The sequence below is a fragment of the Rattus norvegicus genome, chromosome 1 (genome assembly GCF_036323735.1).
Source record: "Rattus norvegicus strain BN/NHsdMcwi chromosome 1, GRCr8, whole genome shotgun sequence".
NCBI classification, from domain to species: Eukaryota; Metazoa; Chordata; class Mammalia; order Rodentia; family Muridae; genus Rattus; species Rattus norvegicus.
The window spans coordinates 10,025,227-10,050,956 of record NC_086019.1 but is presented as its reverse complement, the minus strand read 5'-3'; the positions used below and the strand labels follow the sequence as shown (position 1 = coordinate 10,050,956).

Below are 25,730 nucleotides of genomic sequence, written 5' to 3'. Positions count from 1 at the left end.
TCGATTCACCTAACCCATGGTGTCATCTATTCTCTCCACCTGTTTCCCTCTCTCATTGTCCCGCCTCAAACACCACGCCCAGGAACTGAAACCCCGCCCACCTCCCTTCTGCTCAGCTACAGGCTGTACAGAGTCTTTATCAACCAATCAGGGATAAGTTGGGGGGCAAGGCTACATCACGTCACTTGGTGTTTGTGAGGATCTCCTTGTCCATGAGGCAACCAGGGCAAGTATTTAGAATTACGATAGAAAGCAACAGCGCAAACCAACATTTTGGGCACCATAGCTCTTACTGACCCATTCGGGTGACTGTCTCCTTGTAGGTTATCCAGGCTGTATTCTTCGGCATCTGTGTGCTGACTGATCTCTCCAGTCTTCTGACCAGAGGCAGCGGGAACCAGGAGCAAGAACGACAGCTCAGGAAGCTCATTTCTCTCCGGGACTGGACGCTGGCTGTGTTGGCCTTTCCTGTCGGGGTTGTGAGTATGATGCGGGATGTACTGGGGGTTGCGAGTATGGTGCGGGATGTACTTAGCACGGAAGAAATGTGGGTCCTACTTCAGACTTGGTGCTTGTTTGTTTGTTTGCTTAATGAGGGCTCTTTATAGAAGAGGTCTTCCTTTAGCTGGTACTTGGGACAGACCCCAGGACCTCAGGGCTCGCCATCACTGAGCTACATGATGCCCAAGGTTTCTGTGTTTGTTTTCTAATGCTGCCAACACTACAGAAATTTTATTTTCTCATGGATTGGATGGTTTCTTTTGAAGCCCGTGTCTCTGGTTTCAACAAGGCTGCCTTTATACTGTTATATTCTCTTCCCCTGGGCCAGTCTGCATCTCGGTTCCCTCTTCCTACTGAGAGAGTCACTATATCAGTCAACATTCTCTAACAGACGCATTTAACGTCACCTACCTCTTTAGTGCCCAAATGTCATGTCGTGAGTTTTTAGGGGATATAACCTTTGTTCAGGGATTTACCATGCACACTTGAGGCCTACAATCAAACCCCGGGGACCCATGTTAGAAAACAAAACAAACAAATAATAAAAACCAAACCAAACCAACCAAAACCGAACCGTGTGTGGTGGTTTGCACTTGTAACCTTCGTGCAGTGGAGGAAGAGACATGGAGATCTCTGAGCCTACTCATCCAGCCACAATATCAGACCAGTAAGAGACCCAGTATGGCTTCTGAGGCACAGTACCGGAGACTGTATGCTGGCTTCCACATGCATGGGCACGTATACAAACACGCATGTACCGCGTGTACTTAGACACACTATGTGCATGTGCACATGCCCACACCCATGTATGGGTTTGCAGAGCACAGGGTTCGGCCCCTCACATTTTTCTGAGCAGCCTGAACTTAATAATTGCTTGTTGGGTCAACTGATTTAGCACTTTGGACTTAAGAGGAAATCAGCATCGGGTAACAGTTTACTTACCTAACAGCACCATTAGCGAGTGTTACTTTAAAAATGACACTCGATGTTTGGTCTGTCTGGCTTCATTGATTTTTCTGTTTTCAGCTAGGTTCCCTCCACAGTTCAGCCTCCCGCACAAGTCTGCTAATTTTCCGTTGTCTGCACAGAAACCATGTTTCTTTAAAGGCCCCATGAGACGCCGTAGATTTTTAAGCTGTGGGTAGCCAGAAAAATGAGGAAATTTTTGTGCATCTGAGATTGAGAAAGTATCTTATGTAATGCGATTTGAGAATTTTCAGTCGTTGCCTGATTCTGGGACAGACAGAAGCTCCGGGGACGTGGCTAGCATAGTACTGAGTCCAAGTTCACCATGAGAAGAGTCAGAAGGTTCTTTAAATCCTGCTGCTGGTTCTTTTCCGCATTTGCCAAGTCTGGGTTGGCAGAGACCTCCCAGTTCTTAGCGCTGAGTTGCCATTTTCTGTGTGCTGAATTGTATTTTCATGGATGAAGTAGATCTGAGTTCCTGAGCCTAACACAAGGACCAGAAAAACCTTAGAATCCAATCATAAGCCTGCTCATTCCCTTGTCTCTTTCTTCTGAAGATCTCAGAGCATAAATATTCAGGTAGAAGCTGTCTGGGAAATCTCTCAAAATCTCCTGCTTAAATGTTTTGCAATTATATGTATATTGCAAACACACACTATTATTATGATGATGATGATGAGTATATAATTGCAAATATATTATTGCATATATATTTTTATTTTTGCCTTTATTCAATTAAAATACTGAGCCAGGATACTAACACACACTTAGAATCAATCACAGCCCTCTGGAGGCTGAGGCAGGAGGATTGTTGATTTAAGCCGCCCTTGGCTGCATAGTGAAATCTTGTCTCCGTAGGTAAATTCATCTACCTTCTATGAATCAGGTGAGAGAAAAATCCCAACAGCATGAAGTGTAAAGACGTGTACTTTCTGTACAAAAGAATCATATCTTGAAACCCAGGTGTCAGTGTGTGGAAATATCTCTGTGATTCAGAGGGGAGAGGTGTACTACTTTTCACCCCCACCATCTGCATTTAACTGATGCCACACAGTACACCTTCCGAGCTTGTCCAGATCCCTCTCCTGTCGGTAAGCTCCTGACAGCAGGCCTTGTCTTTTCCGTGTGCCTCAGTGCCCGCCGTGCTTCTCAGGAAGTGACCAGAGCTGTGCAGATTCACAGTAGAGGCAGTAATACATCAGGTGTGCAGGGTCAACATTTATGTGGCTCTCTTCTCCTGGTGTGGCCGCCATTGTCACTATTTCTAGTTTTTCCAAGCTTGCTGCTCAGCCATTTCCCACTTTCCATGTTGTCCCTAAATTTTTAAGTTGCCTTCTATTTGTTTCGTTCTTTCCCCTCCCCGTCCCCTCATATCTCCCCATGTTGATAAAGTCTTTGTGGGTATTCTCTATAATCAACATGGTTCTCACTCTTTCTCCTCTCTCCACAGTTCTGACTTTGCATCCATCCAGCCAGGTCCCACCACACTCCTCGCTCTAATGCAGAAAAGAATAATTTTGAGTCAGAGAGAGAGAGAGAGAGAGAGAGAGAGAGAGAGAGAGAGAGAGAGAACAAACCTCTCAGACTTATTTTATTGCAAGGTTTATTTATTGGTGATAGGAATTTAAAGCTATAAGCATTTTAACTCAAAAGAACTCTTTACCCAAACATTTACTTTGTCATTTACTCTCACCTTTCTCTTCCTCAGGTAACTTCCCTTCAGTTTTCAGTGTCCCTGTGCATTTGCAAAGAGATTCCCAAATCCCTCTCTTACCTTTCTCCTTGTCTCTCATCTCTGCCGAAGGGTCTAGAACCCCACTGTAGCTGTCTTTCCATTATAAAGCCCGTGCTCAATGTACTTTTCTTCATGCAGCAATGCTCTGAGAAGTCCTGGGGAGAGGCACATCACTCTCCTGGAGGTTCATGGCCAAGAGGACGTTGCCTCACCTGGAGAGGATGACTTGACTGCAGAAGGATGAGCTTAGCATTAGTGCCTAGCATCCAGTGGGCACACAGTTATAATGCCCGCCTAGCATCCAGTGGGCACACAGTTAAAATGCCCACCTAACATTCAATGGGCACACAGTTATAATGCCCGAAGCAGTCTGTAGTCTAAGAATGCTTTTCAGGTCATGCGATTAAGGTTAGCATGTGAAGCAAGAGCGTTTACCATCTTGATTGGACCTCGAAGGCGAAACATCCTGGTATCGTCTCCATGTCAGGGGTGCACTGCCCTGCTTTGAGCCTCCTAAGGTAGAAGGTGCACAGGCTGGGCTTTGAACCTCCTGTGGTCCTCAGAGGTGTCCCCGGCTCCATTTCTCTGGTTAAAGGGTGACTGCCAACCTCACAAACTTGTCCCTGCTGTTTTGTACTGGTCTCCTGTGTCACTCTCTCTTGGTCACTCTGTCATTGGGAAGGCTTCATGCTTTAGGCACAGAACATAAAAACAGAACAGTAGAATGCATCGCCTCTGCTCAAACTATTCTTGGCCAGAGTCTGTCTGTCTGTCTGTCTGTCTGTCTGTCTGTCTGTCTCTCCTGCCCCAAAGCAGCAGGAAAGACACTCATAAGCAATCTAGGATTGGTAGATTTTTTTTTTACTTTAGTCATTCCTCAAGGGACAAGATTAATTGTGAACTGACAGTAATTGCTTGATTTGAGCATGGGATAATGAAAAAGATTTGGAGAAAGTTGGACCTTACACAGGAATCTTCATGGTCCCTTTTACCCCAAGGGTCTATAAAAACAGCGAAACATCCCAATCACAGATAATTAAAATCTACTTTTGATTCACTGTGTCTTGGAGGACCAGGCAGGGTGGCTTCCCGAACATAACATGTATCAACCATTGTAGTATCGGTTCCCATAAAAAGCAAAGCTGGTCTTGATCAGTGACATTAATGGCCTGGCACCCCCTATCCCCCGAGTCTTGCAGCTCATTTTGTAGGGATAATTCTTGGGAGACTGTTCTTACCATGAGCAGCTTATTTCTCAACTCTATCACCCTTTCAGAGAATTGTTACAAATAACTCCGTGATATTATGTGGTCTGGAAGCACTAAAGTTTCTTAGGAGCAGTCCAGGGAAGACCATTTTGTCTCCCATGAGCTCACTGATGCTTGAGCCAGCAGATCCCATTTTAGTTAAGAAAGTAGGCATACCTGTTTAACTAAAGCATTTGAAAATGCCCCTCTCAGAAATCCGAAGTGTGTCTCTGGCTGCCGTCCGCTTCCATTCATTCAAGCCCATGCAACCCTATTCATCTTCGGCTGCTGGGCTTGAATAGCACCCATAATCAAATCTTACCACGGCACCAGTATATCTTTGTCCTGGTGCTGACCTGGGTTGCTCCAGTCCAGATGCTGCTCTAACCATTCCAATGTGAAGTAAATATCCCCCAAGGGATGGGTCTGTGGAAGCCCCAGAGGTTTGGATGGGCATCTGGGTGTCGGTGCATAAATGAACATCATTGCAAACTCCAAGGAAAAAACTACATTGTAATTCCCAAGAGTCCTTATTATAGTACCTAATCTAAGCTATTTCTAAAGTTTTGGAGGTATGTGTAAGTTTGGATTGCTATACTCCTATAGTTTAAGAAACAAGAAACATTGTTTCCTTGTTGACTTCGATGGGGAAAATACATGTAAGTGTTAGTTTCTAATTAGTATTAATTGCTGTGAATTTTTTAAAAGTCTTTATTATGGTATTTATTTCGTGTGTGCATGTGTGTGCGCGCGCGCGCGTGTGTGTACATACGTGGGGAGCATGCCAGAGTTTATGGAGATCAGAGGATAACTTTTCCAGAATTGAGTCTTTCCTTCTGCCATGTGGCTCTCATCGATACAACTCAGGTTGTCTCGCTGAGCAGTAAGTGCCTTTAGGGGGTGAGCCCGCTTTTAATTACTAGTTCTAATATATGTTAATCTAACACACAATGGAAATTAATTTGATTCTAGTTGAGATTACAACCAAAACCAAATATGTTTCCTTCTTCTTTGAAACCTAGAGGGAAATAATTTCTGACACTGCTGAAAGGATGTTTAATCTATTCTGTAAATTCTGAATTTAACTTTAACGTACACTTAATACGTTTTCATTTAAGTACCTAAAATCAAACCGTTCTCTAGTTTCTTCAAGCCTTAGCTGGTATCTCTCGTTCATGTAAATCTTCCTTTTTGCCTCTGAGATTAAAATGAAAGCATCAGTCAATTAATAGCTCGTTGTAAAACCTAGTTTGCAGCAGTGGGCAAAGGTGTTTGCTGCACAGCCTGGTAGCCTGAGTTCGATCCCTGGGATCCATTGTGGAAGGAGAAAACTGACTTCCAAAAGCGGTCCTCTGGCTTCTCTTGGTCCATGCCACAAATGCCTATACATGTATGTGTCCTCTCCACAGTAAGTAAATATATTAACCAAAACCTTGTCCGCTTCCTGTTGAGTTAATCAGATGCTTTCTCCTTCACAGGAACAAACTGTTGGGTTTAATTTTCCAGTAGTAGAGGTTCATAGGTGAAGAGCCCTTTAAAATCAAGTAGACAAGATTATCTGTTATGATCTATCGCAATATAAATTTGAGTGCAAGATCTCACTGCAGTAAGACGTTTGAATTCCACATTAGCATGTGCACAGAAGTGGACCGTAAGCAGCCTTGTGTCTAAGGTGGTTCTGGAAGACTTCTCAGAAGCACTGACTTTTGAGCTCCGTTTTGAGAGATGGGTGCTGGGAATCCAGTCCTCTGAAAAAAAACATCGAGTGCTCTCTAATTTTTAGAGAATGACCACACTTTTTATGCTGGGTCTTACCTGATTCACACATAGATGCCAACACACGTCCTAGGAGTGTGGGCTGCCTTGGTAAGACTTGTGCCACATTGGGACAAAGGGGACCGTCCCTGCAGTCCCACTTGGTTTCTTTGCTTTTCTGTGTATTGTTCACACGGTGGGGATGGTGAAGGACTATGAAATAAGAATCTTGAATGTAAACTAATGGTATGCCCAAAGGGTGAAGGCATGAATGAGAAGGAGTTGTCATATTGGCACGTGAGCCTAAGGAGCGTTCCCTCTCCCTGTTGTTTGTCTTAGGAATCCACTATGAAATAAAATGAATGCTTTCACACAGGTGCAGATGACTAGACAGAAACAAGTGTCATTGTTCCTCTGTCCAGGGAATAAAATGAGTGAGCAAGTGCCCAGGGGAACACTGTCACAGTAGAAAAAAAAAAATCAGTATTGAATCAACAAAGGAAAACAGCCTCCAGGTGTACCTACACAGTTAATGTTTATGTCTGAATATCCAGAAGTGCTAACTGCGGCCTTGCCCCGCCCCCCTATTATCTTGGGGTTTTGAGAATACATCTTGTACCCAGGGGCCTTTGCTGTTGCCTCTGGTTTTAGCCTAGCCTGTAAACAAGCAATTCCACTTGGGCTTCCCAGAGTTCTCACCACCTTCCCTCCCTGGATGGTATAACCCAAGAGCTAGGTCCTGTCTTCTAACCCGTGTTCCCTTTAGTTCAGGTCCAATGCTCATGAGGGCTTTGTTCAGTGAGCTCTTCCAGCTCTTAAGGATGAGCTCCCAACATTCTCACCATTTCCCCCCGGGTGGCATGAGCTGCCAGCGTTTGGTTGTAGCAACCGGTTAAATGGTGCTGCAAAATCAAGCAGGATGGAGTCTAAACCTTCGCCAAGAGGACTGCTTGCTCTTAAAAATGTCGCCTAAGCATTCTGACCCCCCAGCATACTCAATGTTTGCCTTATTGACATTTTCTGCCCTTCACATAGAGCCTGAGCTGCCCAGCATTTCTAACCTGGAGGGCATAGCAGAGTAAGGAAAAGTAGTCGTAGAACCCAGACAAAAATTATTAAGTTGTGTTGTCTTTTTTTTTTTTTAAGGTTCACAAGAGACTGTTGCTTATCCTTGATGGATGGTTTCGCGCTAGTGACACCATGGTTTTGTACAGTTTCATAGGACTGTTTGAAAAGTACCTGTTCTGTTAAGAAAGAAAAATATTTCCTACTTTGCCTTCTCACTTCAGCAATATTATATAGACTTAAGCACCACAGGCTTACCCTGTGTATTTTTTTTTAAAGTATGTTAAAATAAGTTTTTATCCTGTGGATTTGCTTTATTTTAAAGAAGGAAAAAGGTAGCTAATTGTATTTGGTATTACGTTGAAAATCACTGCAGGGTTCTAAAAAGCCACAGTTTGAAGCTACACAACCATAAAAAAATATTTTTAGCAAGAATGATCTAGTACATTCCATTTGAGCACATATCCTAATAAATAAATTACACCTAGTCAAAAAAATTTTTACTATGAATTCCCAAAAGCCAGTTTGATCTGCTTTACCAAGAACATTGGCCATTAAATCTACTCATAAATTTGTAATGTTTGGATCCAACTATTTTTGACAGGGATTTGAGGTGGTGGTAAGTCCCATCAGATAGTCAGCTTCATTACAGCCTCAACTTCCTGGGTCACGGTGTCGTTCAACAAAGGACTCCTGGAAATAATCTTGACTGAGTAAGTGCCTTTGTCATGTAAGAGACTCACAGGAACTTTTCTAGACTTTTATATACCCTCAGAGTGCACAGGAACTTTCTAGGTAGACATATTCAACCAAGTTGTGCTGAGCATTAAACACAGTAACCGTATTAATAACTACCATGTGATTTCCCTCACTCTGAATCATACTGGAGACCTTAGATAACAAAAAGATAACAAGAAACTCTTGTTTCTTCAGGTTGTGCTAATGGAGGGAAAAGTGTTGCCATCCATTCAGACCACAGCAGCTAGTTCCCTTTCTGTTACTGTCCTGTCCAGGAAAAGTACTTGACATTTCGGACTTGGTCAATGGTGTTTGATAAGCAGTGTTTGTGCCCAAAGAGTCTCGAGCAAAAGGGATAGTGTGGAGTTTGAATGAGAAATGTCTTCCATAAGCTCATGTATTTGATCACTTGGTCCAAAGTTGGTGGTACGATCTGAGAAGGTAATGGACCCCCAGGAGGTAGACTCTTTCAGGAGGAAATATGTTACTTAGGATGGACTGGTGTAGGATATTTGATCACACTGTGAACTGTGAGATTGTGTTGTTTACTGGAAAAAAAAAACTGTTTCTAGTTGTGTTGTGTGCCCCCCCCCCCCCCAGCACACACCTTTAATCCCTCTGGCTGGAATACAGACACACCCTTAGCACACAACCTTAAACCTTTTTTAAAAAAGATTTATTTATTTATTATATGTGAGTATACTATAACTGTTTTCAAACACACCAGAAGAGGGCACAAGATCTCATTACAGATGGCTGTGAGCCACCGTGTGGTTGCTGGGATTTGAACTCAGGACCTCTGGGAGAACAGCTAGTGCTCTTAACCGCTGAGCCATCTCTCCAGCCCACAACCTTACATCTTAAACAGTGAAGCTAAAGTTAGTTTGTAGATGGAAGCACACTTGATGTCTAATTGAATGACAGGCAAAGTGATGAATCAAAGAAAGATTTGACAGAATAGGATATGGCCAACTCTAAGGAGGAGAGGAAAGGGAAGCTACTTAAGGAGAGCAATGCAGAGAGAGAGAGGGAGATGGGTGGGGGAGGCAGTTTTACTTGGACAGTTTTACAGAAACAGGTTGCAGAGAGAGAACAAGCTAGACACAGGTGAGTACAGAAGGAGTCAGAGAGTGAAAAGGAGCCAGAAATTAGAACAGATTGCCAGAGTTAGTATGAGGCCAAGCAGAGCAGTTCAATCAGACACCAAGAGAGAAGCCAGATTGACTCAGCTTGGAGAGGAGTTTTGAGGCAGGACAGCCAAGTTGACCAGCCAGCTAGAGTTCAGAAAGATCAAGAAAGGGTGAGCATATTCAGCAGCAAGCCTCAGAGGTTTAAAACATTCTAGGCCTAGATTAGATTGTCTGGAGCTAGACGCTTCCAGGACTAAGCCTAGGTTAGCAGACGGGGGCAGTAAGCCTCACAAACAACAATTACTTCAGGGAAATAAAAGTTACTGTTACAGTGGGTTTTAAAGTTTCATAGCCTGGCCCCATTGTTCTGTTCCTGGGACTATAAACCAAAATAAATATTTTCTTCTCTGAGTTGCTTTTGTTCGTGGAATTTTATCACAGCATCAGAAAAGTAATGAATGCAGGTAGTAAGGGAAGTGAAAGAAGGAATTGCTATACTTACCCCCCATGAGTTGGTTTTCTCCAAGTTCCTTGATTCTTCTGACAGCTCAGCATCAAAACCTGTGTTTTTTTCACCTTGTCTTCTCAAACTGCAAATCTTCTAGTAACCAATAGTTACCATCCCTTGTTCCTTGATTGAACAGACGGTGCTTCATATAGACAGACAGGGATGCAGACAGATAGATAGACAGACACTTGGGGGGTGAGAGGAAGAAAGAATGATAATGGGTCAGCAGTTCATGAGGTGGCTGAAGCAGTGACAGAGAATTCATATGCATTAAGTGAAAAGGGAGGATGCCTTGCAGGCCTGTCAGGCTGACTGCTGACACATGAGATGTGCAGCTGCATCGTTGGCCTCTTCGGTTGCTTTACTTTCTGCTTTGCTTATAGCAGAGATCACGCTGAAATATTTAAAAGTAAAACGAGGAAGTCCACACAAATCTCCCATAGTAAGCATTTATTAACTTACAAAGAAACTCCCAAGAAATGCTCTCATATGACTATGTTCGGTGAATAATCATATTTCCAAATGTGCCTACACTTAGAGATGCACATGCTTAAAGTTAGAGGGCATTTTACTCGTAAAAGAAAATAAGAGTCTCGATGTGGTTTTGATGTAAATATATGAAACAACTTCATTAATGCCCCCTCATATTTGTTCCCAATTGTCATCTGAGAGCAGAGTATGCTGTTCTTCTTTCTTATACACAAATTATTTGTCCAGTTGTTTATGCATGTAGTCTAGGATGACCAAAACACAGAAAATTATAACCTTTCTCCTCTCACCAAAGCAATTCAAACTCAATGAGGCAGGCACTTGTGGGTTCCCTGGTGCCCTGGCACGGTGCTTAGATACTTAGCTTTATCACTCTTTATTGAAATACCCTTCAACAAAGGAATTTATGTTAATTAATAATTATAGAGTACGTTTTAGAAAAAATTTATAATATATGATGAGAAGAGAAATTTAGGCTAACAGGAGCATCTATGCTCTCTGTTACAAACGAGATAACTTTGACAGAGCCAAAAGGAAGCCAGAAGATTTCTAGATGAACTTGAAATCAAAAGAAGCAGTGGTAATTGGATGATACTGACAGGTAATAAATGATTTGCTTTTCATGCATCATTTTATACTGCATGGTTTGGCTTGCTAGGTAGACCAGATGGCCTTGTTGCTTAGACAAAGCTGTAGGTGCTCTGTTGCATTTGAGTATCTAAAGACTGTTCATTACTATGGTCGCCTATCTCTTGTTCCCTCATCTTTCCTGGGAATGCTGGCCTTCATTTAGCCACCATTTACCTTCTGGTGTTAGAATAATATTTACAGTAATGGTATTTTCATATCACTGAATGTGAGGTCTCATTGACCCCATCACATGGTGGATGCTTCTGAAAAAGGACAATTCAATTAATCAATTAAGTTTTATTAGATTATGTAAATTAGATTTTTCTTAATTTTATTCTCAGATCCCAACCTTAAATTTCAGTTATATTCAGCTAGACATCTTTCCTGTGTACTCGAGGCTCCCCTTTAGATAATTATGTTTATGTAATTGTATATATAACTAGACAGTAGTCCCCCCTTACTAAAAATCAAAGAGGAATGTAGAAACAGCAGGGGTTTGATTAGTTAATACTTTTACAACGGGCAAGGTTTTACAGGTTGCTTTAGAAAATAAGCTGTTTACCTCACTGCTAATTGATTGACAGTCGTTCTCAAATAAAAAAACACATCTGAATATGAGCTGTATAAACATCAGATTAATTATTTTGTTTGTTATCATTTGCCAAAGAGAAAATGATTTATTTTATTTATTTTGATGTGGAATTCAATTTAAAATGGATCTAACTTTGAATTCTTGAAAAAGGTTAGCTTTGTATCCATAATGCTAGGATGACCGCTCGATGGGGGTGATCTCGGCTGCATGAGACATGAGGGAAACATTAGGGAGTAAGCGTCACATGCATCTTGATGGGGATAATCCAGACGCAAACCACAGCAGGACCCATCCACAGAAGCTGATATTCTGGGGAGCAACTCGTATTTGGATAAACAGGAGTATGGGCAAGGCAAGGCTCGGACATTAAGTCAGGAGCAGAAGATAATCAGTATCGCTTCTTTATCCTATACATAGGAATTTTCTAGAAGAAGGATGTACATGGCCAAATATTCCTCAATGAGATGCTTCAAATCCCACTAATATACTTATGATGAACAAAGATAATGGATTTTTACTATTTATCTCAATTTAATTATTCTTCCTTATGGCCTCATGTATCATTTTGGTATAGAGCAACAACTTAATGAATTTTAAAGTATGTGCACAAATGCTCTATTTCTCTCTCTCTGTGTGTGTGTGTGTGTGTGTGTCTTTGTACACATGAGTGTATGTACACAAGTATGGGTGTGTATGTGAGTATGTGTGCACACACACACTTCTCCAGAACCGTTACCTCTATTCACTCACCTGAATTGTTTGTGGTCTTCACAACTTCTGGCTTTTCTGGAGGACTCAGAGTTATTTCTGAATGCTTCTGGCATTTAATTTATTCGCACATCGAAATATTTATCCATATGAAAATATCTAGCACATTCTATGTCCAACGAAGTGTTTACAGACCTTAAAAGCATCGATGCTGGAGTTCTCACTGTCTGCCTCAGACTCTGGGTGGATACTTATTCTTTCCGATGCTGGGAAAGTGATTTGATTTCTCTGAGCTTCTTTCTTTCATCTATAAAATCAGAAAAATAATCCCAGATATTGGGCTTGAAGTGTTTACCTCAACACAGTTGTTATGCCGAAAGATCTAGTTGTCAAGTCTCCCACCCACATATTACAGAGACTACACAACTGTAAGGTAATCATACTAAAGCACTGAGAAAATGACCTTTATAAAACCATTTAAGAATGAAAAAATTTTTTGTAGCAATGGAAAGAAACCAGTGATTGGCCAAGTACAGGTAGCATGGACCACACAGGGTTGGTGTGGCAAGGAAACTCTTCTGTGGTTGAGGTCATTGACAGTGGCTCTATACGACTTGCACTAATGGCTACATCAGTATGAGCTCCTACCAGCAGCGAATTAGACTTCTAGTTCCTCCACATCATTGCCAGGGTTTACTGTTATTTTTTTTCTTGAGAATAGCTATTTTGACTGTAGCAAGATAGAATCTCAAAGCATTGTTTTTAATTAATTGCAAGCTATGGTTCTAAAACACATGAACAAATGAACCTTAAACATGTCGGAGTTTGGGAAGGTGAATGCAGTCAAGTAATATGATACCAGGAAGAGGTTGTGGGGTGTTAGAAGCATGTTTTGGAGTCATTTAGCAAGGGGAGTTTTGGTTCTATTTTGCAAGAAATGAAGAACTATGGGTAGCTTTTGGCTCAGTTCTTTATAGGTAGATGTGAGACCAAGACAAAACATAGCTTTAAAAGAATACTGAGGACAGTTAATCAGGCTAAGAAGTTACTATGAAACTTGAGAATAAGGAGTGTTGATTAATGAATACATGAACTAAGTTATGGTGTGATGAGATGATTCAATTCTATGACATACTTAGATTATCTCTGGGCTGGAGAAATGTTCAGAGGTTAAGAGCATTTACTGCTCTTGCAGATGACCCAGGTTCAGTTCTCAGCACCAACATGGTGTCTCACAACTCCATGATCCAAGACCTCCATCTGCAACTCCAGATCCAAGGGTTCCAATATACCCTTCTGTCATCCAAGTGTACCAGACACACATGTGGTGCCCATACATACATGAAGATCAGCACTCATGCACACACAGTGTAAATACATAAGTCTTAAAAACAGTGTCTCTAGTTACATAAGAGTAGGTATAAACCAAAAATGGCGTACATTTTAATACGTATAAAAAAGATCTTGAAATTCATAACCCCCCTTTGATCAGTAGAAGTTGAAATTGCAGAAAGACTATTTTTTGTACAGTTGTTTATAGATACTTATGCATTAAACACTTTAATGCTTAAATATGTCTCTTCGATATGTCTACATAGATGATATTGTCTTCACCTAGGATTCCTATGAGTAGGGATGGTGTATCGTTACTTTTTATTACTACAACCTAGGCGAAAATCATTATAAAGAAAAGATACTTATTTTGACTCATGATTCTGGAGTTCTTAGGTCTAGGGACCTCTTTTAGTGACAGCGTTCACACTGTCATAAGTACGGGCCATATAGAATGTCACATGACAAAATACTGGGAACACACATACATATGTGTCTGTCTGCTTTCTCTTAGTCTTGTTTCAAAGTCATCAGGATTCAGCTTTAAGGGCTCCAGCCTATGAATGACCTTCAGTCAACCTGCTTACTCTCCAAAGACATCACTTCTAATACCATCATGGATTAAATCTCACCCTTCTAACTTAATTAACATGTAATTTTGGAGATTAAATTCTGTGTGAGGGCACAAGAGAGTTGGGACACATTGTGTTTAGAGCATAGAAGAGGGAAAGTTTTATGGAAGGGGATGCTTGTGGGAGAGAGACCTGTTTGGAAGAGAAGGCAGCACTAGGCAGAGGGAGAAGCTGGACCACATTAATTGTAACAGAGGCATACTGAGGGTTCTACTGCTAGTGTCAGAGTATCAGACGCAAAAAAATGTATCAGAAAATCACTTTAAAGGGGGAGAAAGGATTTATTCTTGTTAACAGTTTTGGGGGTTTCTGTGGTCAGTTCATTATTTTATGTCTAGGCCTGTAGATCAGAAGAACATCGTGGTGTGGGGCATGTCATAGAACAGAATTGTTTGTGTATGGCAGTCAGGAAGCAGTAAAAGAGAATGAGAAAGAAGAACTAGGAACAAGCATACACTTCAGGAATATAACCCCTACTGGCTAACTGTCTTCAACTAGAGCCACTTGCCTATAGTTTCTACCACCTACCCAGAGCCCATTAAGTTATGAATCCATAGAAAGGTTAGTTCATTGTCGAGATCAGAGCCTTTCTAATCTAATCTAATCTAATCTAATCTAATCTAATCTAATCTAATCTAATCTAATCTAATCACCCTTTAACACTGTTACAACGAGGACTAAGAGTTTAGCATATGTGCTTCTGTATATGTTCAGATCCAAACCACAACAGCCAAATGGACCTTCAGAGTTTTCCAGAACTGACAGAACATGGCCAATCATTACATTCTTGTACCAGCTTGGTACTATGTTTGGCCTTCCTTCAAGGAAGGATCATGACTTTAGGCAAGGCTTAGAGTAATTCTCAGTGAGGTTTACGACCCAGAGCTGCCAATGACTGGGAATTGTTAAGGTTAGATGTGCATGCCCCACGAGGTCAGCCAGAAAACATACTTCAGTCCCAAGTGGTTATTGGCATAAATATAAAACACAACTTTGTATTCTGCTTACCTTGTTTAACTACCACATCTAGCTTTCACCCACATGAAGATACAGGAGGGAAAATAATTCTTACAACTTTCTCTAGCTTTGCCTTTTACTGAAGTCTCAGCTTCTCTGTGGGCTGGGCTCCATCCACTACATAGAATGAGTCCAGGGCCTTCAGGTCTACCCCACCAGCCACAACCCACGGTCTTATGATTCTGACACCTGCATTTGTCTCTTAAGAACTTCCATTTCTATATTTGATATTGTTCCAATATTTTCACTATTTTTTTTTATAATTTTTTCCTTTGCTGGTTTCTAATGCTTTCTTTCCTCTGCTTCTCAACCACACATTTAAAGATGTAGTTTTAATAATTTATTTAGAACCTGGAGTTTCAAAGCAGCATTTTTTTTAAACTATGTATTCCACAGAACTGCATAAAGCTAAATCCCAACTATCTTCACCAAAGTAAACTTTATCATATTCTTCACATGACTTGACTTTAGCTCTTTATTTCTTATTTTGCCTCTTGTCAATTTTATTCTGTTTCAAAAGCAATATATCTCTTCTTTGGTCAACTTTGTCTAATGGAGAATTATTTGATCATAAGCTATTATTATTCCCACATAACTTTCCTGTTTTGTTTTGTTTAGCTGCCTTCTTAGCCCAGTCCCTCTATGTGATTTTTATCACAGTATTCCTTAATGCAGTACGAATGGTTTCTCTTCTAGCAATTACCCATCTTTGGGTGGCTTAATTCCAGACCAGCTCTTTTCCCCCAGAGATAGATGATGAAACTGAGCCAGGGCAGATAGATTTTCTTCCGTTTCCCATTACCTTGCTCTAGAAACTGGTTCTTGTTTACCCTCAACTAATTTCTTTCTCTCTGACTGACTTTAATCATTACCCATCTGTCTGGTAACTCGTATATCATTCTTTGTCAGGTGAATGTGCATTAGATGTTCAGCCACCAATCTTTCTTGCTGACCTTTCAATGCCCACATCTGCTGGTACAGAGAAGACATGCTGGCCTGGGCCCACGTTTAGCATCATCATCAGTGGCACCTGAAGCCAAACGGATATCAGAACGTCTTCCCGGCATTCTTGTGCATGGAGACCTCATGTTCTTCGTCAGGGTCATTTAACGTTCCTCAGGGGTTAGTACCTCCAAGTGCTCTCTGTACTGTTTACTCAGCCAGGAGGAGACAAGACCTTGCTTCTATTCTTGGAGCTGCCCCCATGATCCACTGCTCCAGCAGCTTTCGGGCAGCTTTCTTGATGAGCAGGGTTTATGTTAGGAGTATTTCCCACTTTTGTCAGTTCCATCTCTATGTCTCAGAATTCTTATCCTCGGTCGACTTCAGGAAAGGGAGCATTTAGTGCTTCTTTGTGATCTAGAAGTCTAAAGGTTCATTGTAGGGTGAGAGGCAGGTGAAGAAGAGTCCTTCTCATAAAGCTCTGAGAAGGACGGCCTTGTGAGCACAGCCTGGGGGAAGAGTGTTCCTTTTTTTACACGCTGAAAAACAGAACGCCCACAGAGAGCAGAAAGGAGAACTGTTCGGCCAACAGGAAGAAAACCGATCACATTGAAATGGTTTTGTCCTTGTGGGCGATACAAGAGATTACACATATAACTGCTATCATAATTTATTTCTCAAAATTTGCATTAAGTACCCTCTGCGCACCATTTATAGGGAACAAGCAACAAATGAACCGGAGTTCCTTTTCTCTGGCCCTTCACTTCTTACAGAGGAGCCACACAGTGAACGATCGGACACAACAGAAGACAGGAGTCTGTTCTCTGTTGTGGTGTGTGATCGGTGATGCCAGCACAGTGAAGTGCTTATTGGAAACGCCCTGTAGAGGTACCATGTAAGCCAGGCCCATAGGAGTAGGGAGTGCAGCCATGGGACAGTGGAGGATAGCATTCCTGGCCAAGGGCAGAAAAGCTCCTTGTCCCTGGAACAAGAAAAGAGCTCAGGGAGTTTTAAGAAGAACCACACTGCCAGTTGGAGTGTGGGGATCACAAGCTGAGGTTGGAAGGGAAGAAAGGAACAGACCATGTGGACAACTCAAGGGGCTGGTAGTTAGTTATCCTCACGTGACTCAGTGGAGATAATTAAGGACCTAATATCAATAAATATAGATGGCCTAGAAAGCTATCAAAAAGATGTTTTAAAGCTAGGGAAAACAACACATAACATCAGCTTACAAAATCAGAACTTTTCATAGAAACATGCCAACTTCAAAATGACTTTGTCAGAATTCATAGGATAAAGAGAACGTTATTTATAGATTCATCATTTTTTCATTGATCGAAAATGGGTTTTTCTCACACAATAAATCCCGATTATGGTTTTCTCTCTCTACTCTTCACAGTGCCTCCCCTCATCTCCCCTCCCATCCTGACCTACCCTCCTCTATGTCTGTCTCTCATTTGAAACAAACAGGCTTCTAAGGGGTAATAATAAATAAAGTATAACAAAACACAATGATATAAACCAAAAAACAAGCATATTGGAATTGGATGAAACAATCAGAGTGAAAAGAATCCAAAAGAAGGTACAAGAAGGAGAGACTCACTCTTAAACACACTCAAGAATCCCACAAAAACAGGAAACTAGAATATATATATGCACAGGATCTGTAGGGTAGAAAGAGAGAAGAATATATATTTAAAACAAAAACGTAAAGGAAAGGGCCTGACAGGGCATTATGAGACAAGAAACCACCACCGGTGCACTGAGTTCGTACTTGTTAGCCATCCACTGCGGGGCATGCCGCCTGCCCTTATAACGTGAGACTCTCTTGGAGGAGTTTCCTTTGCAAATGGTTATCAGTTGGAGGTAGCTTGTGGGTTCAGCTCCAGGACCCCATCTGGTGCAAACCTGCGCAGGCACAGAGCGGGTTGCCTCATGTCTCTGTGAGTCGTATGTGCAGACCATGCTCATTTACAGGGCCCTGCTCTGGACTCCATCTCTTCTGCCTCCTCCTCGTTTGCAGGATTTCCCAAATCCTAAGGGAAGGGATTTGATGGACGCTTCCCTTTTGGATCTGAGTGTTGCGAGGTCTCTCGCTTTTTGCACTCTCTCGCTCTCTGACTGTGGGGCTCTGTACTTGTTCACACACACACACACACACACACACACACACACACACACGCACATACATACACATACACACACATACACACATGCACACACATACACACATATACATACACACACACACATGCACACACACACACTCAAATAGAGAGATTCTTTGATTTTCTTCCTTTCTAATTTTTATTCCCTTGAGATCCCATAGTTCTCTTATTGCTAGGGCTAAGATTTCAAGTAATATATTGAGTGGGTATGGAGAAAGTACATAGATAACTTTGTCATGTTCTTAATTTTTAGTGGAATTGCTTTGAGTTTCTTGAGTTTGATGTTGGCTATGGAGTTGCTGTAAATTGTCTGTAGGGTGTGGAAGTTTGTCCCTTGAATCCCTACTATCTCCATGGCTTTTATCATGAATGGGTGTTGGATTTTGTCAAAGGCCCTTTCTGCATCTGATTTATTTGGTGGCTTACACTGATCTTTGCATGTTGAGCCATCCCTGCATCTCTGGAACGAAGCCTTCATGGTTGCGGTGGACGATCTTTTCTTGTTTTCTTAGATTCAGTTTGCAACTTTTTTATTGAGAATCTATGCATTGACATTCATAAGGGAAATTGGTCTGTAATTCCTTTTCTTGTTGGGTCTTTATGTGGTTTTGGTATTAATATAACTGTTAGGTTGTAAAATGAATTGGGTAGCATTCCTTATGTTTCAATTTTGTGGAATAATTTGAGGAGTATTGGCATCTACTTTGAAAATCTGGCAGTAACATTTTGCACTAATTCCATTTGCCGCTGTTTTTTTGTTTTTTGCTTTTTTTGTTTGTTTGTTTTTTAAATTGGGGGACTTTGAATTACTGCTTCTATTTCACTGGGGATTATAGGCTTTTTTCAAGTTGCTTATTTGATCTTGATTTAACTTTTGGTAAGGGTATTTCTTTTAGGTTTACCAATTTGGAGCAGTACAGGTTTTTAAAGTATGTCCTCATGATTCTTTTTGTTTCCTGTGTCTTTTGTTATGCTGCTCTTTTCATTTGATTTTGTTAGTTTGAACATTCTCTCTGGTCTTTAGTTGAGTTGGATCAATATTCATTATATAGTTCATCAATACTTTTGGTTTTCCCAAAGAACCAACTCTTTGTTTGAATTGAATCTTTGAATTGTTTTTGTTTGTTTGCTTGTTTTTATTAATTTCAGCCCTGAATTTGGGGTGTGATTTCTTTTTTTTTTTTTTTTTTTTTTTTTTTTTTGGAGCTGGGGACCGAACCTAGGGCCTTGCGCTTGCTAGGCAAGCGGTCTACCACTGAGCTAAATCCCCAACCCCGAGGTGTGATTTCTTTTTCTTCTTCTTCTTCTACTTCTTCTTCTACTTCTTCTTCTTCTTCTTCTTCTTCTTCTTCTTCTTCTTCTTCTTCTTCTTCCTCTTCCTCTTCCTCTTCTTCTTCTTTTCTTCTCTTCTTTTTTTCTAGAACTTTCATGTGTGCTGCTAAATTCCCAATATGTTCGATTACAATATTTTTTAAATGTAGACACTTAGTGTTATGAATTTGCCTCTTAGCACCACCTTCATTTTGTTCCTTAAGTTTGAGTATGTTGTGCATTCATTTAATTTAATTCTAGAAAGTCTTTAATGACCAATTTTAGTGTTAGTTATTCAGTCTCCATGAGTTTGTGGGCTTTCTGTAGTTTTCTATTGTTGTCGATGATATGCAGCTTAATCCGTGATGCTTAGATTGGATGCAAGGTGTTATTTTAAGTTTCTTGTATCTTTGAGACTTGCTTTGTGGCTGAGTATGCTGTCATTTTCAGAGAAAGTTCTCTGAGGTGTTCTTTTGTGTTTGGGTGAAATGTTCTGCAATATCTGTCAAGTGGATCTGGTTTATACTGTCAGTTATCTGTAGCCTTTTTATGTTTTTTTTTTTTTCTGGATGACCTGCTTATTGGCGAGAGTTTGGTACTGAAGTATGTGAACGTAAATATATGCTTTAAATTGGAGAAGTGGACTAAAGCTGAAATTTTGCTCTCTGTCTGACTCTGTGGGAGAAACCTCTTTCAAAGAGATGTAGACCTGGCATCATGTCTCGCTCTCTGCTTTAATTCCTAATAACTTCAAGTGAGGCACGAATGCTAGCTATCCCTCCAATGCTTGGTTTAGAAGCCTGAAGAACTCAAGTGGCTGTGCCCTTTTCACTTTCAGTTTCAAATACAGCATTCTGGTCCTGGCAGCTGGAGAGCAGCATGTGTACAAGTGGGGTGGCTGGCTGTTGGTCCTGGCCAGAGAAGGAGCTTGGGTGCTTTAGCAGAATGTCCCTGCGTCACTTTGCCAGTCATGGGAAACTATTCATTTCATACCCATGCCCTGGTATCAGAGTTCAGAGTTATTTTGGGTTTTGATGAGCATACCACCAGCAGATTATCAGTGCAGGAAGCCAAGTTCATACCATCTGTGCGGTGTTTGTATCTACAGAATTATCTGGAAGACTGATTGCTCAGGTACCTGTGCCTCCTGGCCTTCCAGTGCTCCGTCTAGAAGGGTGGCTCACACTTTCTTGAAAGTCACTGCGAATAATCAGCATAAATTCCTTCAGCACGGGTCAGGGATCACATCACTCAGCATCAAGAGCCACAAAGTGCTGTCTCGAATGGCCACTTCATGCAGGCAAAGTGTAGCTCCCAGTGGTGCTATGATACTAAATTTTTGACAATTGGCTTGGGGAGATAGTTCATTTATATCATTTGCCAATATTTATGATATTTATAAAGACCTAGATGATGATGTATTTCAGGAATAGCACATTTTTTGATATGGGCAAGGTTTTGCTCTAATCCCCAGCATAGGCCTACCACTGTCCACCCAGAATCTTATATAATATATAGAAATTCTTTAAAAGCAGAGATGAGTAAAATCATTGCAAGTGGGAAAAAACCAAACACAGAAGAGTCATGTTTGTATAAAACAAATAAATTCCCAATTGCCATTCTGGATGGCTTTACTAGTAATGCTTATTGCCTGGATAAGGAATAAATGTCACCATTGTCGCACAAAGTCTTTTAGAAAACACTGGGAGAAATAATTCCAACTGATTATTTTGAACCCATTCATTTTTCCTCCCACCAAAAATCAGATGACAACATCTTGAAAATATAATATTGTAGATCAATGTATTTCATGAATTGGCATAAAATAAGACCCAGATTTTGAACTGAGTATCAGTAACTGGAGTCCAGCAGCATATGCATGTAACTTATGATAGACATTCCTGGGCTGTTTCTCTGACATTCAAAATCAATTGATATGCCATTGATTTGACAGAATAAGGTAGTTGTCTGAAGAGATGAAGCAAAACCATCTGAAAAATATCACTTACAGTGTGTGTGTGTGTGTGTGTGTGTGTGTGTGTGTGTGTCTCCCACGTAAATTTTTGAGTTCTTCCTCAACTTGCGAAAAGACATCAATAAAAAGCTGCAACTGTCAAGCTTCACTGTTGGGAAACTAAACATTTCCTCTGCAACAGGGAAGAATGATAAAAATTTTCCGTGCAAATCACTTGTACTCGATTTTGTGCTAAGACAGGAAAATGCAAAACTAGAAAAGAGTAAATTGTATGTAGTTTATTGAAGAGTTTTATTATTTGAGATACACACACATATCAAAAATAATTTTTTAAAGATGTATTTATTTATTAAATATAACTACATATAGCTGTCTTCAGACACACCAGAAGAGGGCATCGGATCTCATTACAGATGGTTGTGAGCCACCATGTGGTTGCTGGGATTTGAACTCAGGACCTTTGGAAGAGGAGTGAGTGCTCTTAACCACTGAGCCATCTCTTCGGCTCCCAAAATAAGTTTTGAAATAGCTACTTAAAGCCACTAATCAAATTTAGTAAAGGCATGGGGAATAATACCGCTATTTCAAACATATTTTTATAAAGTAGCAACAAAGAAGACATAAAAATATTATAGTGTAAATAGCGCCCAAATCCATGTGTTACCTGCATGTAGATTCAGCAAATATTGTGTATATCTGTATGTTGTTAACTACAAATACTTCTGGGAGAACCTAAAGGCAACCTGAGCAAATGGTTGTATAACAGGTTACCTGTGAGAAGTCTTAGTGTAGCCAGGAGGTGAGTTCTCAAACAGTAACACTGAGAATTCTGGCTAGATGTTTGTAGGGATGTAGAAAGCCAGGATTCTAACATTTAAATGATGAGCATACAAAGGTCTAAAGGACTTCAAAAATAATTCTGAAAGAATGGACATTGTCAGAGAGTGGGGTCAGAAGAATGTTCGTATGGTCTCACGAGGTAGCTCTTTGGTTTGACCTGTATAATTTGTTCCCTTGAGTTGGGAAAAGGTCTATAGCATGAAGGGATTCCATTCTCATGATTAGATTGTGCTGTTCAACAAAGCCAAAGGGTCTTCCATCAGTGAGTCTGCATGGCTCCTTGCCTATGTATTTACACTGACACTAAACCCTTACCCCATAGAAATAGATGACTCCACCTCTTGTGATGGTTAATCTCAACATCACCCGGATGGAATCTAAAGTCACCTGGGAGATGGGTCTCTGGGTCTGCTTGTGCAGTCTTATCTTGATTAGGTAATTGTAATGTGAAGGCCCATCCATTGTGGGTGGTACCATTCCTTAGGCTTGGATCCTAGACTATATAAAATGGAGAAAATAAGCTAAGCAGAAGCTTTCATGCTCTCTGTTTTGGTTCTTATATTATTTTAATGTTTTATCCATGGGCTCAATGTATCTTGATTATATCTAGACCCCTACTTCCCTTCTAAATTTTTCTAGGACCACATAGCACATATGTTTCCCAATCTTATCCCCTCCTCCTCAGTTTAGTCAATGCTGTGTGACTGGCATTTGCATGGGTGTGCGACCAGTCGCTGGTCATGGGCAGTCTACCAATTTCCATATTTCCTGAGGAGAAGACATCACATGCTAGTGACTACTCAGCGAGAGGTGTGGCCTCTGAAGCCCCTTCCCCGACCCCTGCTGAGTTATACTGGCTTCATATTGTACAAGTCTTGTGCATGTAACCACAACTGCTGTTGGAGCATGTGTACAGCCTATGTCATTCCTCCCTGTCTTCTTACACACTTTCTACCCAGACCTCTGAGATGTTCCCTGACCCTCGAGATGGAGGAGTTCTTGCCTGGAGGAAACCTGAGCAGATGCCTCAAGTTCCTGATGCCACTGCGACCTCACCACTGTGACCACTGTGATGGACTGTAGCCTCCCACTGGGGGCCACACAAATACTTTCTGAAGTTGCTTCTGTTGGGATATCCTATCCCAGCGACGAAACAAGTAACTAAGAAACCACCATTTAAGACAAATTATTTTTTACAACTTAACCTCGGAGTCAGACCAGAGGAGGAAACTTTGAGGATTATTTGTGTATTTGGGCAGAGTATTCCCAGATCAAAATTCCTTGGGTGTAGTCTAGAAGGGGAGGGCTTCAGGCTCTGAATGAGAAGCTACTGAACCTGAGGTATTGTCACTCCACAGAAAGGAGGAGGTGCATGGTGATAGAAGAGACCTCAAAACAGGAACATTCTCAAGGTCCTATAGGTTAAGGCTTCTATAGGGCGGGACCCAGGGAGCATCATAGCTGACAGATTTGAAGTGTGAATGTTGTTGATTCGTGGACCATACTGAGCATCCAGGCTGTAAAGCATGTACCTGGGTTTAGCGGTGGCATGGCTGCAGACCTGGCAGTGCATCCCAGGCATGGAGCCATCAAATCAGCCATGTTTGGGGTTTTCCTCACTCAGTCGTCAAACATACACAGAAGGAACAAAGGAAGTAGGGATGTTCTTTCACTGAGAATCTGGTTTTGACAGTGGTTTTATATGAGGTATCTCATGGAATTTATCGGCAAGTGTCCCTTCCCAAGTAGCAGGTTAGAGAGAGGCCGCTTAGTCATGTGAGGGCTCCTGCTCTCAGAGCTTCCTCATGGCAGATCTTCTCAGCTGTATAACCCACAGCGATATGGACACCCCCATCCTACCCCAACATTCTCCTTCTAAATTCTTTATCGCAGGTTTCACAACAGACCTGGAAAATAGCCTGGTTAATTCTACTACAAAAACAAAAACAAAACAACAAAAAAACATGTCATGAAGTCCCAGGGGAGCCCTTGTCACCGTCGGTCTTCCTTTTACATATTCTCAATGACTTCCTACACGTTTCCCACTACGAGTGCTTCTGATTATTGTCATTGTGAGCTCAGTTCCTTTTCCTGTTGCCATCGTGAGTTCTTCAACTCTCTCAGGGTGGAGAAGGAAGACTTTACCTGTACTCCTCATCCTTACTGTTGTTACAGAACTATATATGCATGTACATAAGTTTATATGTATTCATAAAAGCATAGGAGTTTGCGATTTTCCTTAGCGTTCTTTATTCATTACAAAGAGATAAATAACTTGCTTTGTGGCTTCTCTTAGATTATTAGCAAAAAGTATTGAGATCAGAATTACTGGTTATTGTGAGATCCCATTCATTTGTGAAATCTTGCAGACAAGCAAATGCTGTTAAACAAAAACGAAAAGCTTCCTTTTTCCAACTGTGGCATGGAAAAAGGAAACAGTCTATATCCCCCCGACTTTAAGGAGGTAATGTTGAGAGGTAGCTTAATAGAAATTTAAAATAACTACCAACTCTCCACTCTGTGAATTAGTTGCTATGGCTCTCCAGTCCATTTGAAGTCTAAGGTGATGAATAATTCAAAATCATGGATAATTTAAAAATTATTCATGTGCTTGAAAAGTTAATATAGTTAACCTTGAGCTAATGATTGATTTTTTTTCTTTTGTTTTTCTCTTGTACGTTTTTTAAGAGGATAGGGAAAAATTGTTCATCCAAAAGTAAGGTGAATAGCCCGTGGGTTGGCACCAAAACAGCATACGACTATTCAGTTACTGCTTAGATTAATCTTTACATTTGATAAAATAGTGAATATTTGCAACACCTTAAATTTTTAAGGGAGAATTCTATCTAGATTTCAAAGCAGACATAGTTGGGAAAGAGTTTAGGGACCCTTTTGAATACTAATCTTGACTACTAACTATAGTCTGGTTTACTAATATCTGATTAAAAGTTACATTAAAATACTTATTATTTGCATTAATATAACACAGGAGCATGGCTTCCCTATAATTATAAAATCATAAAAAAATGAAAGAAACCTTGTTTATACTCATGCTACTTTCTTTTAATTCTGTAAGATTTAAAAATCATTCCATAGAGACTCTGTGTGTGTTTGTGTGTGTGTGTGTGTGTGTGTGTGTGTGATTTACAAAAAAATTATCTGCAGTGTAATAAAAGGTAGTGTTTTTAAAAGTTTACACGCTCTGAGCCTGTACCAGTGGCTAAGATGTGGGTCATTTGATTTTTCTATTTTAACCCGAACTTTGTCACTGTTAGTTTAAAGAATGGTGAGATGGTCAATCAAACATTGCTACTACTCTCTCTGGATTACTGTGTTGGTATTGGGCCTAAAGAAACTTCTAGAACCCTGATGAATTTCAAAGTTACTGTAAGGGAATTAGGAAGCTTCCTTTTCCCTGTCCCATCCTCTGTTTCTCAGGGTAGTTA

At 40.8% G+C, this 25,730-nt stretch overlaps 1 protein-coding gene across 12 annotated transcripts in view; it reads left to right on the top strand.

The window, feature by feature from the left end:
• Positions 1-25,730, top strand: part of Aig1 (androgen-induced 1) — a 222,909-nt gene that overhangs the window by 38,498 nt on the left and 158,681 nt on the right. For 11 of the 12 annotated variants that reach the window (XR_005500901.2, XR_010064541.1, XM_039103611.2 and 8 more), the window contains exon 2: positions 324-479. Coding sequence is in view for 9 of the 12 variants with exons in the window: in XM_039103611.2 (XP_038959539.1) it covers positions 324-479 (156 nt within the window). In the remaining 3 variants the exon portion in view is untranslated. Of the gene's footprint in view, positions 1-323; positions 23,442-25,730 lie in introns of all 12 variants that reach the window. The other variant, XR_010064540.1, reaches the window with a different exon arrangement.